Below are 14,208 nucleotides of genomic sequence, written 5' to 3' on the forward strand. Positions count from 1 at the left end.
TTGGCTCCATTTTATTTCATGAATTTCGCTAATTTGTTTGCTTTGCTATCCAGGTCCAGGATTCCCCAGCGCCACCCAATCTCATCCGCCAGGGCACATTCACCAAGGATGAACCCTCGAACCCGGAAGTTCCAGTCGTAACATCCGCCCCATCCACTCCGGCGAAAACCCTTCGCAAACCGATTTCCATGATTCCCAATTCGGCGTCCTCCTCCCGGCTAACCTCCATCGCCAAGTCCCGAGTAGTGCTCAACAAAAGCATCAGCATGGATGCAAGCAAAACCACTCCGAGCACTCCGACGGCGGGCACTCCCTGTGGCGAGGGTACCCCCCTCAGCAGCCGGTTTCGACTGACTTCGGCACGGACCTCACTGGTCGACTACAAGAAACCGAGCTCCGGCCGTTTCAGTACGCCGGTGATCGGTTCCGGTGGTGCGGGGGAACATCAGAATCCGCCCGTCGTCACGACACCAACCAGTCCGGGCTCGATGATTCCGATGCGACGCAAAAGTGCCATCGCGGCACTGCCCAAGCGGACCAACCTGACGATGAAGTCGAATCCGGACGTGCTGAAGGGTAGGCTGGATGGCGTGAGGAATGCGTTTGTGAGGACAGCCGCATCCGCGGTGAAAACCGGGACGCGATAAAATTTGACAAACAGGATCGAGATTATTGGATGGGTTTTTGCATGGAAGAGACGGGTTGTTGTGATATCTGGTGAGACGGATTTTAGGGATGGGTCAGTGTCCGGAGAGGAGGAAGGAATGTCGCTTGTTTGCTGCATTGATTTTAAAGGTGAGTTCTATGAATTTAATTTGTTTGCTTACATCTAAACAGATAACACTGAATCATCAGTTTGACGTCATAATGAACGGTTCGAAGCCACGTCTGTCCATCATTGGTTGCGTCCCTCGTCAAATTGTGTTGTATCTGGTCCATCCATCTTGTTCGCTGTGCTCCACACCTTTTTGCTCCAATCGGCTCTGAGCGGACATCATTTTTGCAGGGTTGGAAAGATCCGCATACTTACTGAGGAGGAGTTTGTTCTGAGCCAGGAAGGAGACAGAATTGAAGATTCGTCTGCTTTCTGAAGAGAAACAGCTGGCGGAACGTCAAACTGCAGAACTCCGAAGACGCATGGCCGTCACCAGTGCAACTCCTAAGCTCAGTATGGATGGGTTGGAACCCGTTCAAAAAGGAGCTAGTAGTACCAAGCCAGTACCACAGAGAGGAAGGATACGGCCAAACGTCGGGAGAAGGTCAGGGAAACGGCTGACCCTAAGTTATGGCGCCGGCAAAAAGCATGGAGAAAGGCCTTCTATGAGGGAATGTCGGGAACCCAAAAATGCGCACCTTCCAATGGTCGTAGTCGAAGGGACAGAGGCGAGGCAATAATTGTCAAATCTGAAGGCAAAAGCTACACCGATGTGCTGAGGGCCATGAGAAGCGATGAAAAATTCGCTGGCATGAGTGAGGCTGTCAATTGAATTCGCAGAACGCAGAAGGGTGAGATGATTCTTGTCATGAAGCGAGATGCTGCGCAAAAGAGTGCTGCGTATAAAATGTTGACAGAAGAGGTGCTGGGTAATTGGGTGCATGTTAAGGCCCTAGCCTAGTAGAAATAGTTCAGTGTCGCGGCCTGGATGAAATAATCGAAGCCGGAGATCTAGTGGTTGCACTGATAGATCAGTGTGGCGTCGAAATCTAGGATACCACGATTCGGTTAAAGAATGGTCGAGCGGATACGCAGGTTGCCACATTCCAAGTACCCTTGGCTGATGTCAAGAAGATGCTGGATAAGGCCAAGTTGAAGGTGGGTTGGTCAATATGCCCGATGAGCATAAACCAAAAATCTCAGGCTTGCTTTAAGTGCTTCGATTTTGAACATAAGTCATATGACTGCAGGGGTCCAGATCGGAGTATTAAAATCTCCTGCTATGACGACCGGCTTACGACCCACTAGGTCGGACGACAGCCTATCAATCATCTGGTTGAACTGTTCTAATAGCCACCTTGGTGGGATTTAGCACCTTCAATAGAACACACCATTGATCTTGGCTATCGCGACACCCTCAGCAGAGGAGTGTACCACCTCTCGTGCAAATAGCACAGGGACATTGTACGGGTCGGACATGAGGGCGACATCGGTCCTCGACTCCGAGACCGACTGCAACAGCAGCTGTTGGGCAGTTGCACAGTGGTTAATATTCAGCTGTGCTACTTGCACGGCTTCTTGGCTTCTCTCCGATGGGACACAAAGATCCACCCATAACGTGGTTACAGTCTTGCTTTTTGCTGGCGCAGATGAGGCACTTTGGTGCCTTATCGCATTTCTGCGCCTTGTGCCCTACCTCACCACAACGACGACACGGTCGGACTACGGTCTGGGCCCTTACAGTTGTAGGCCTTGTGCCCCAACTCTAAGCACCGATAGCACCTGTCCACTGAAGGCGGCTGGAGTTTGCTCACTGGGCATACTGAGCAGCCGATCTTCAACTTCCCTCGCTCCATTATCTTTTTGGCTTCCGCAACCGGTAAACTAAGGTAGGCTACCTGCGTACCAAAGGGACCGTCTCTTAGGCGTACAGAGGCCTTATCGATCTTTATACTGCACTTGTCTCTGACGGCAGAGACGACGTTGTCCGCGTTCGTGACCTCATTCAGTTGCTTGCACTGGAGGGTCACTTCCGCCCCCAACCTCGGCGTCGTCACCCAAGACCTTTTGGGCCAGCTTCCTGTAATCAGTCCCACTAGCCTGCGCTCCACCGGTCTTGGTGCGTCTGGCGCTTCGCACGTCCTGACCCAGCGCCGAAAGCTGGCGAGCCGCCCGCATCGACTAATGGACCTCAGCGTACTTTTCCTTACCAGTTTTCACCAACAAGGCTTCGCTTCTGTCCTTAGCTTTCTTTGCAGGTCGAGACTTCCGCTTTGCTCTACTGACCAGCTGCCAGGGTTTTTTGATCCCTTGTGCCGATGGCTCAGGCCGGCTGGTACCCTCTTGCGGCCTTGCGACTGGTTAGTGCCTTTCGCCTTTTTGGACCGAGAAATCACCTTGTCGGGTCGACGCCCTTCGGGCTCTTCTGTACCCCGATCTGCTTCGTCCAGACAACGTTTGGGCTTTATGGTCGCACGTCGTTTGACTTTGCTCTGAGCGCCTTCGCCGGATTGCAGTCTGAGCCGTTTCGGGTTAGATGCAGTCTTTCAACGGTTGGTATCTGAGAGTAAGACTAATGTTGCTCTGATATTGAACTCGTATTGCTAGGAACGGCAGGATTGCGGATTGCGGACAAGTCCAGAACAGTGGACTGGACACGCGGGAAGTACCCAATCCAGGAAATAATATCATCTCTAGTTTCATCATCAAGGCTCCGTTGAAGAAACCAAAATTTGGCAGCATCGCCCAAATGACTTGCGTCATTCTCGGAATGTATCGGGGGAACCACTTTTCGAATGTGGTCACTCTGTCCTAATTGGGAGTGCATTCATTGATGTTGATTGATAACGCTTCCTGGATGTGCTCGGTGTTCGTAGGAGCTGAGGCGACTAGTCGCGTAAAAGTTGCGCTCGTTAACCATGCGGTAAGACGCGCAGCTACAAAGCAAGACCATGCTGAGGGTGGCTGGGGTCGATTCCCGGTACCGGTCTAGGCAATTTTCGGATTGGAAATTGTCTCGACTTCCCTGGGCATAAGAGTATCATCGTGTTAGCCTCATGATATACGAATGCAAAAATGGTAACCTGGTTCAAAAACCTGGCTTAAGTTGTCCCGATACGTTGTTTTTTTTTATCTCAGAAATGGGTGCAGTGCATCATATTTTTTATTCACATACAATCTTCATTGGGTGGATTAATAAGATTTTTTTTGTATTTCATTACAGATTTCATCAAAAAGAAAGTCATCTGTTGTGCAATTGGACCAGGTCGTATCAAGATTTTATCATTTTCATTTTTTGCATAAGCAATCTGAGTCCCATTGACGGTCGTATACACAGGTATTTTATCAGTTTTTGTTTTAATCAAACAAAGTTTGAAACCAATTAAACACAACGACAAAAATGCTCAATTTTATTTATAGTTTTACCCTATTTTATTCAGAGTTATTTCAAAATAAAATGCAATCTCAGAAGGCAGCATTTTGTACATTGCGACGCTTTTCATTAGGGATATCTGACCCGTTCCGAAAAAGGCAGGAAAATCAAAGATTTCTTCCCTGTTTCACCTTGGCCGGTTGGTTCAGGGTGTGACCAAATTGTGAAAGACTTCTTAAGTTACGATAGAATGAGGAAACAAAAGAAAAGAGATCTCTTGATCAGCTTATCTCTCGAATCGATTGTGTATGATAGAAAATTTTAAACCGTATTGATGAAAACAAAAAAAAAATGATAACCGCAGAAAATTGTTCTAGTCCCTAAGCGTCTTGACATCGATTTAGTTATCAGGAGTTTATAATCGTCACCGCGAACAGCCCTGTTCTGTTCCGGTTCGCTTGAAGATTTTTACAGTGATGGCGCTCCCGGTCGGGAAGCGTTCTACCCTTAGCAGTTAGCATACACACACAAGTAAACACATTAGACTAGTTTAGAGTTAGATTAGTTAAGGTTATGTTTTAAATCAAACCAATTTTGCAAGTAGCCAGTACTATATAATGAATGGCTTTGTACTCGCGCGTTGAACAGAAGTTGTATTCAAATTTGAATTTTATTGCTTATAGTATGCATAATCGGTGCGCCCCTCGCCCAGAACCGCGATAGTCAGGATGAAATATAACCTAGCAGAGCCCCCCTCACACCAAAGGGAAGGGGAATCGAACTGTGAAAGCATTTATCAGCGGGGGCTTATTTACTCGATTTCTGAACCTTTCTGCTCGCTTTATTATTATTAGCATTATGTCACTCCGATGATTATTGTTTCTACATTGCGAATACTATTTTACTCTCGATTTTACTTCTACAGTTTCCAGTTACTGAACTACTTATTATAGTTTTTTAAATATATTTTATTTAACTTTCAAGTGTCTATTCTTTGTTTCGATTTTGTTCTTTTTATGTCTTTTTATTATCAAATGTTGTTTCTATTTAGTGAATATACCGACACCGAAATCATATCAAATATGGTAAATTTATTAATCAAAACTGATTCAGAAAAAAAAACAAGTTGACCATTTCGCTTTTTAAAATATCTTTCTGGAACACAAATTGTAGAAAGTTGAAGAGATTCAGTTCTGGCTACCTATTTATTACAAATCTTGACAAATTTTCTCGAAGCTTATGTGACGTGAATCGGTAATTCGAATGATGTACTATTACAATAAACTTTATGGTAATCTTATATATCTATGAGAATATATGACCGCTACTATGCTGTAAAAAGTTGCAAAACAGAAAATTGGATGTTGTGTGCTGTTATTGTCGATATCCGAAATCCTGGTATAGGTCATCTATCATATGCAATCCAATCAAAACACTAGACCATATTTTGAAGTATTTTTTTGGGAGGCGATCCAGTATTGTCATGACTGAGCCTGAAAAGAGTTTTTGCTTCTAATCAATGGTTTGAATATTATAACAATAACAATTAGATTCTCAATATTTTTGTTTTTGTATAAACTTCCCTTTTTGCCTTTCTCGTACTACAAAGTTGTGCCAAAAGGCTATCATTTCACTCCAAAATCAAACTTATATAGAAGGCTCAGAAGCCCATGATATTATATACCAATCAACTCAGCTCGTCGAATAGAACAAATATCTGTCTGTCCGTGTGTATGTGTGTGTGCGTATGCGTGTGTGCAAAACAAAAAACTGATATCCCGCCAAAAAATGACGTTTATTAGCTGTTTTCGGCATTTTTTTTGCTGATTTTCAGCAACTTTGACAGAAATCTCAGCAAAAAACACGTTGCTGGGACACGACTGGTCGAATCTCGGTAAAGGTTTAACATATTACTGAGATCCCAGTAAAAATATAAAGATAGACAATTATTTTATATAAATTTTATAAAATTATTTTATAAAATAAATAAATTATTTTATATAAAAAGTTAGTTTATTTGTGGCGGCCATTACCGCACGTAAAATGCTGGATATGTAGTGGCTCAGTGCTCAATGTCATGTCAGTTTCATGCCCTTAAAGATTTTGTTCATAATGATTGATTTTATCGGCGGCTAACTGAATCTGGACAGCCTTTCTTTCTCACCGGGATGCCTTCGTGTCGGGCCTATCAAAAGTCCTACGATTCAAACACCATGATTTGGGCCCGTGCGCTTCGAAGGGCAAACGATCGTTCTGGTAGGTTCTCCCTGCTGATACAAGCAGCTTTTCATCGAAATTTTCAACAGCTCTCTGTTGAAACCCAACCACGTCCTAGGCAAGTTCCACAACTCGTAGTGAGGGGAAGGGTTGTTGAGCATGTCGGGCATGATCCTTCGCCTTTGTATTTCTTCACATTGAATTAAATATAGAAATGTCGTAGATATAAATAAATATAAATAAAACATCACAAATTTAGCCTTAGGTGCCTTTGATCAAAAGATCAAAAACCCGGAAAATATTCATTTGATGCACTTTGAATTTTCCAGGATTCCCAATTTTTCTTGAAACGCGTAATATCAACGAACGAACGAACGAACGAACGAACGAACGAACGAACGAACGAACGAACGAACGAACGAACGAACGAACGAACGAACGAACGAACGAACGAACGAACGAACGAACGAACGAACGAACGAACGAACGAACGAACGAACGAACGAACGAACGAACGAACGAATGAACGAACGAACGAACGAACGAACGAACGAACGAATGAACGAATGAACGAACGAATGAATGAACGAACGAATGAACGAACGAATGAATGAATGAATGAATGAATGAATGAACGAACGAATGAATGAACGAACGAATGAATGAACGAACGAATGAACGAATGAATGAACGAACGAATGAATGAATGAACGAACGAACGAACGAACGAACGAATGAACGAACGAATGAACGAACGAACGAACGAACGAACGAACGAACGAACGAACGAACGAACGAACGAACGAACGAACGAACGAACGAACGAACGAACGAACGAACGAACGAACGAACGAACGAACGAACGAACGAACGAACGAACGAACGAACGAACGAACGAACGAACGAACGAACGAACGAACGAACGAACGAACGAACGAACGAACGAACGAACGAACGAACGAACGAACGAACGAACGAACGAACGAACGAACGAACGTCAACATTCTCCAGCCCGTTACCCCGATAATTCTTTACCGGAAACTTCGAAATCATCATCAACTACTTCCAACACCAGAAGAAGAAGAAGAAGTACTTCCAACACCGCCAGGTTGATACTGCACGCCGGAATACACTCCTGCCGGTTCTCACATCTGCCTGCCGCACTTTGCCATCCGCCGCTACGATTATTTTCGGCTGGTAAAAATGTTTAAAAATCGCGTTGGAAGATGGGTGTCCGAAATTTATCGTGGACAGACTTTAACTACGAAAACGAGGTTGCCGTCGTTGAAAGGGCTTTCGCTCCCTGACAGGTACTCATTATACATTGCTCTCACATTCAGTCCGTGAAGTACTGCGAAAGTCGGTAAACGTCCCGCGACGCATTTGCTAACTGGAAGGGTCCATCCACCTTAAGGTCTTCCACCTCCTCCGCTTACTGGATCTAGTTCTGCTGGAACGACTTCACCGCTAGATTTTCGTCTGCAGTTTACAACGAACCGTACTGGTTGGTTACTCCGACGTCGACCACTGAACTTGTGTGATTTGCATTGTGAAAAGGGAAAAGTGTTTTTATTTCTTCGGCCATGTTTGCCGACGGAACGATTAGTACCGGCCACACATTCTCCGCCCCTGTGCCCCTGAACCACCAGGGGAGGACCGTCATCCCACTTCGTCATGACGTCCGCATTATTCATTCTCACCGATCTGGAACGCCACCACTCGTATTTGTGCTGATCCCAACTGTCGACGAACAGTAAACTAATGGTTCGTCTTTACCTGTGTCATCAGTTTTGAGCCGCAAACATTTTCCGTCGATTGGTTCGCCCCTCATCACAGTCTCCCTTTGCATGACCATGAAAGGGGCTAACAATCCGAAGCTCATAACGCAGCTCACGACGACTCGTAACCTTCGCATTTAGCAGATATTTCTTCACGCCTTCTCTGTATTTGGAGGAAGACGAAAATGTGTCCTGTTTCGGGTTCCCAATTATACCGCGCACGCTCTCATTTTGTCCTGGTTAAAATGAATCGCCTGGTCCACTTTCTGTTTCGTGAGGCTCCGCTCAATAGATTTCGAAACTGCCCTTCAAGTGGACGTACTTCAATTCTTCCGCCTGGTGCATTACCTCCTCCTCTCGTCTAAGCAGTGTCTCTTGAGTATCGTTTCTGTAGCCTTTGGAAACTCCTCCGTGAACTCCAGTGCGTTTTTATCCTTGATCAACTGCACTAAGTTAACCCGAATGAGTGTGCGTATCTCTTGGCCTGATTCATTTAATTTATTTAGCTTACATCTAAACAGATAACACTGAATCAACAATTTGACGCCACAATACTACGGTTCAAGGCCGCATCTCTCCAACCTCGAATGCGCCCCACGCTCGCCAAGTCGTTTTGCACCTGGTCTGCCCACCTCGCTCGCTCGACAACCGGTATTATTAGCGTCTTATACATAACACATTTGGTGCGGTGGCGAATCTTTTTTGACCGCAGTTTCTTCTGGAGCCCGTAGTAGGCCCGTCTTCTAGCTTTTCTAGGCCCATCTTGATGAGCTCAGCTCCGATACCATCCTTACCAGCTGCTTTATTGTTCTTTAGCTGTTGGATGGCATCTTTAACTTCCCTCAAGGTGGGGACTGGTTGGCATCCATCATCCGCTGAACTGACGTAGTCATCTCCTCCGTTGCCTTGACTTTCACTGCCTGTACTCTCAGCGCCATTCAAATGTTACTCGCAGTGCTGCTTCCACGTTTCGATCACAACACGTTCGTCCGTCAAGATTCTCCCATTTTTATCCCTTTGCGGGATGCGTTGGCCTGATATTCCTTGATTTGAGTATGCATAATTTCGCGAAGCGTTGAGTTCTCCAACTGCTTGTACCGACGCAGCGTTATCGGGGATTGTCGGACTTCTACGACAGCTCGGTTTCCGACAGCTGTGGTGAGCTGGAAGGCCTAATTTGAGCATCACCACATGTATGTCTGCCTAAATGGATTATTTCCATGTTTCTTTTCACGAGGATGTAATAATTTTTTATTACATCTTAAGGATTATCGCGCCAACGGCAGGCAGTTGGTCCTGCGTTTGAAGAAACAAGGAAATTGCAAAGCAAAGAGAACGATTGCTACCTACTTAAGGGTAGACAATCGTAATCTTGAGTTTAGGTTAAGTCATTTTTAAACATTGGAGGAAAAAAATGCGACACTTTGTTTTGGGTGTAACTTTTTATCGCGTTTAATGAAATTTTGGGTAATACTAGTTTAGAGTAATGTGACCAGACGTCCTGCATTTTTCAACTTCGTTTTACAAATTTATTACAATTCATGCAGCCTTATGAATATTTTTCCATTTTTTTTTTGGGCCAAAATCTATGCGAATGCCCTTTTGGAGAATCCACTTTCAAGCCAGTGGCGCAATCCAGATAGGCGTCCCGCGTTTCGCAGGACGCTTGCTGGTCACATTAGTTTAGAGTGTTATGTCAATGTGTGCCAAATTTTATCGCGATCTGTCAAGTAGTTTTCAAGATGCATTCGAAACAAGAAGAGCTATGCTGGCAAATCTTGGACGCGGTGATCGATAATCCTGGTCAGTCGCACAGATGGATCGGCAAAAGGCCGCATGGAGATTTCGGAAAAGTTCCGGAAGAGGAAGATGGACAAAGATGGACAAGTACCGGTTGTGGCAGACGATCTGCGAGTGCGGATGGTACCGCTCGTTACAACCGGCACCATAAACGGGCAGATTTATCGAGAGGAATGCTTGCAGCCCTTCCTCCGCTCTCAGCGTGGGATCGCTGTTCTGGCCGGATCTTGCTTCGTGCCATTACGCCAAGTCTGTGGTGGATTGGCACAAAGCGAAGAGCGGTCATGTGGTCCCGAAGGAAGCGCATCAGAACTTTCTCCGATCGAAAAATTTTGGCGCAATAATGAAGAAGAACTTGAAGAAAAGACGAAAAACATTAGCAGAACCATCGACGAGTTTGGATTGATGGATATCACAGCCACCGGGGACTGGCATCCTTTAGGGTGCTGGTCCAGCCACGCTTACCACACAGCGATTTCCCACTCGAACGGTTGACATCTCCAGAATTTCCCAGGATCGCATGTACTCCAAGGACTCTTTCAGCTTACACACCATAGACCTTTCCGGTGCGTATTGTCGCTTGATGAGATCATGAATCTGTTGATTGTTTAATTTGTCGAGGTGGCTGATCATATACGCATATGATCATATAATATACGTATGACGAATCTGCTACACGCCTTGGGCCTAACGGCGACTTTACCGCTACGGACTCGTCTGGATTACCTAAGCTAGCGTTGATGGGCGTAAATTGTGTTATCCGATCAGGATTCTCGATCAGTTTCTCTGGTACGATATGACTAGTAGACCACAGATGTGTTCGTATCATTGTACTATGTCCTGAGCATCCTCAATAATAACGTTGTTAAGAGCCAATTTTGCAGCTTGAAACACTTCACGCCGGTCCGCTTTTGCATCCTCGGTGCGGGCACGTTGCATCCTTCGTCTAGCCCAGCGATTCTCGATCTTTTTCTTGAGAGGTACCTCTTCACACTTTTGCATTACTTAAGGCCCCCTCCTATTTTTTTTTTGCTGTAAATGAAAATAATAGTGTAACTCATAAGATATAAGGAAAATGGAACTGAAAATTAACGACATATTTGGCTCTCCATAAAGTTGGCTAAAATTTTCATTATTCTGAGTTCTTGGAAGAATGCTTCCGAGCATCTTTAAAGGAGGCTTCGGAAGAGGGGTCTCTTGGAAGGACGCTTCTGGGCCTCTTGGAAGGAGGCTTCCGGGCTTCTTGAAAGAAGGCTCCCGGCCTCTTAAAAGGAGGAAAGGAGTCTTTTGGGCCTCTTGGAAGAAAGCTTCTGGGCCTCTTGGAAGAAGGCTTCCGGGCTTCTTGGAAGGAGGCTTCCGGCCCTCTTGGAAGGAGACTTCCGGGCCTCTTGGAAGGAGGCTTCCGGGCCTCTTGGAAGGAGGCTTCCGGACTTTTTAAAAGGGGGCTTTCGGGCCTCTTCTTCTCATCTCTCTCATCGTGAAAAAGGGCCTTCGAACCTCTTGAAAGTACCTGTCATAAGACGAGTTTAAACAATCCCATTGAATTCCACCACTTAATTGTATCCTGCCAGATACGTATTTCGACCTCAACAGTAAGGCCGTCTTCAGTGTCTTGTACTTGACTCGACAAGTCAAGTCGAGTCAAGTACAAGACACTGAAGACGGCCTTACTGTTGAGGTCGAAATACGTATCTGTCAGGATACAATGAAGTGGTGGAATTCAATGGGATTGTTTAAACTCGTCTTATGACAGGTGAAAACATTCCACTAAAAAGCTCAAAATAATTTTCTTATCTCTTGAAAGTAGGTTTCCGAAGTTTTTGAAAATAGAACCTCTTGAAAGGAGTCCTCTGATCCTCTTGAGCTGCTTGGATGGATGCAAGCCTTCATGTCACTCAAATGGAGGCTTCCGAACGTGTAGACTATAAATTTTAGTTCAGAAGCATATTCTTAATATATCATTCAACATTTTGTTTCGATTAGGTAGATTGCATAAAAGATTTTGAAAATTTGTTCATTCGTCGTTCTGTTGGTCTTTGAGTCCCACAGTTATGCTCGAGGGTATTGCATTTTTTTGATGAACCGCCTTCTTAATTAGTTTTATTTGATGCCCTGATGCTCTGGACAAAATTTCAGCCAAATCGGTCAACGTTTGGGCGGTGCTAAATTCGTTGGAAGTTTATATGGAAAAATGTATGCAGAAACATCCAAAAACAGTTATCTGCAGTTAGACGGCACAATTTACGATGAAGAGCTATGATACATACATTCAGATCTTAAAAAAATTGATACAGAATGTTATGCTGAAAACCGCGAAAAGATTTGTGTTTGTCCGGCGAAGTTATTAACATTTCTTTGAAGCGGGGTTAGATCAAATTTCGTTTCTTTTACCTTTGAAAAGAAATAAATTCACCCCCACAACACACAACATATTTATTAATAATAATATTTATAATATTTTTGCCTAATAAACTCTAATCTTCTAAACATTCTGTATTTAGTTCTACAAGAACTGAATGAGTATCATAGTTCTTTATTGTGAATTTTGCCGTCCAACCACAAATCACTTTTTTTCGAAGTTTCTGCATACATTTTTCTATATAAACTTCCAACTAGTTTAACACCGCCCAAACGTTGACCGATTTGGCTGATATTTTGCCCAGAACATAAGGGCATCAAAAAGAACCTAATAAGAGGGCGGCCCATCAAAAAATTTGAAAAAGTGTTTTTGAGCCACCCTAATGCTCGTGGTGAAGGGCAGGATTCAATAGTCTTTGAGTTACTGATCGCCATGCATAATATGTACAAGACAGAATTTTGAAATCAAAAAATATTATACAATTATCAAAACTTTATCAATAAATTTTGATTTAAATTGTAATATATCCGCCATGTCCGAGGTACCCCCTCGGCCCGGCGAAGGTACCCCCAGGGGTACATGTACCCCAGGTTGAGAACCGCTGGTCTAGCCTTAAGAAAGATTGATCGAAGGGCTGCAATCTCGGCACTCCACCAGTATACCGGGCGTCTGCTCGGCAAGGCTAACGGCTAACAGCTACCAACGCATCCCCGCTTAGACTGTCAGTGTTGGCTGCCAGTCCCAGGGCCGCGGTGAAAACTTCGTTGTCAAGATGATTGGTCTTCCACAGGAGTTGTTGGGCAGATACAAAATGGTTAAGATTCAGCTGTGTTACTTGCACGGTTTCTTCTTATTAGCTTCATCGAAAGGGCACAAAGGTCCACCCATCACATGATTAGGGGCCTTTCACAAATGCGTAACACTGTAGGGGTAGATAGGGGGTCATGTCAAGCGTTACGATCCATACAAAAAAATAAACCTTCCATACAAAAAGTGTAACGTAGGGGAGGGTGCGGGTGAAAAATTATCAAAATTAGCGTTACTTAATTTGTGAAAGAACAAAAGATATTTTAGTTACCAGATAAAGATTGTCGCTGTCGTCGCTGTCCGGAACATCTTTTGCTGGCGAGGATAGGGGATCTAAATGTCAATGAAGGAAAAATACATACGATTTGAAAGTTAGGTACCACACATGTTTCGGACAGCAGAACAAAGGGAACCGAAGCGACAATCTTTATCTAGTAACTAAAATATCTTTTGAAAGAACCCTTACGGGCTTGCTTTTTACTGGCACTTTGTTGCTTATCACGGCATACAAAAACAAGGCACTATCGACACGTATGTAAACATCAATTTTCACTGTAAACAATTGACGTCACCGCTATCGCTGCTCGGGACGAAGCAAGCCAACGCTCTACAATGCAGTTTGGCCTTCTTCTGCACTCGTTCATACTGCGATAGCAATCACGTCACTTATGAACTGTCATTTTCTTTACGAGCCTACCTTGATTCTGTATACCGTGTTTGCTTATCACATTCCTGTGCCTTGTGCTATGTGTTTGTGCCCTTCCTCGCCACAGCAACGACACAGGTTGCTGCGGTCTGGGCCCTTACAGTTATGGGACATTTGTGGAAGAACCGATAGCACCTACCCACTGAAGGTAGTTGGGGTATGCTTATTGGGCATACTGACTAGCTTCTTCTTTTTCTTCTTATTGGCATTACATCCCCCACTGGGATATTGCCATCTCGCAGCTTAGTGTTCATTAAGCACTTCCACAGTTATTACTTGCGATGGTTCTAAGCCCGTGGTAATGGTAACGAAAAAGCCGATATGCTGGCGAGACTCGGATCATCAAGTTGGTTTAAAGGACCGGAACCATTTTGCAGCTTGCCAACATTTTTTTCGCATGGAGCTGAAGGTAAGGGAATCTATGAAAATAGAAACCAATTTTAGGAACGCTACCCATGCCAGATAAGCTAAACGTTTTATCACTCCAAATGTTTTCATGACTCGCAACATTTT

The 14,208-nt window shown here is 44.5% G+C and overlaps 1 protein-coding gene across 2 annotated transcripts in view; it reads left to right on the forward strand.

The window, feature by feature from the left end:
* Positions 1–4,140, forward strand: part of LOC134207685 (adenomatous polyposis coli protein-like) — a 49,152-nt gene extending 45,012 nt beyond the window's left edge. For both annotated transcript variants that reach the window (XM_062683480.1, XM_062683481.1), the window contains exons 6-7: positions 54–795; positions 3,879–4,140. In XM_062683480.1, the coding sequence (XP_062539464.1) occupies positions 54–647 (594 nt within the window). In that variant the 3' untranslated portion in view covers positions 648–795; positions 3,879–4,140. The remainder of the gene's footprint in view (positions 1–53; positions 796–3,878) is intronic.
* The last annotated feature ends 10,068 nt before the right edge of the window (positions 4,141–14,208 follow it).

This window comes from Armigeres subalbatus, chromosome 1 (genome assembly GCF_024139115.2).
Source record: "Armigeres subalbatus isolate Guangzhou_Male chromosome 1, GZ_Asu_2, whole genome shotgun sequence".
NCBI lineage: Eukaryota > Metazoa > Arthropoda > Insecta > Diptera > Culicidae > Armigeres > Armigeres subalbatus.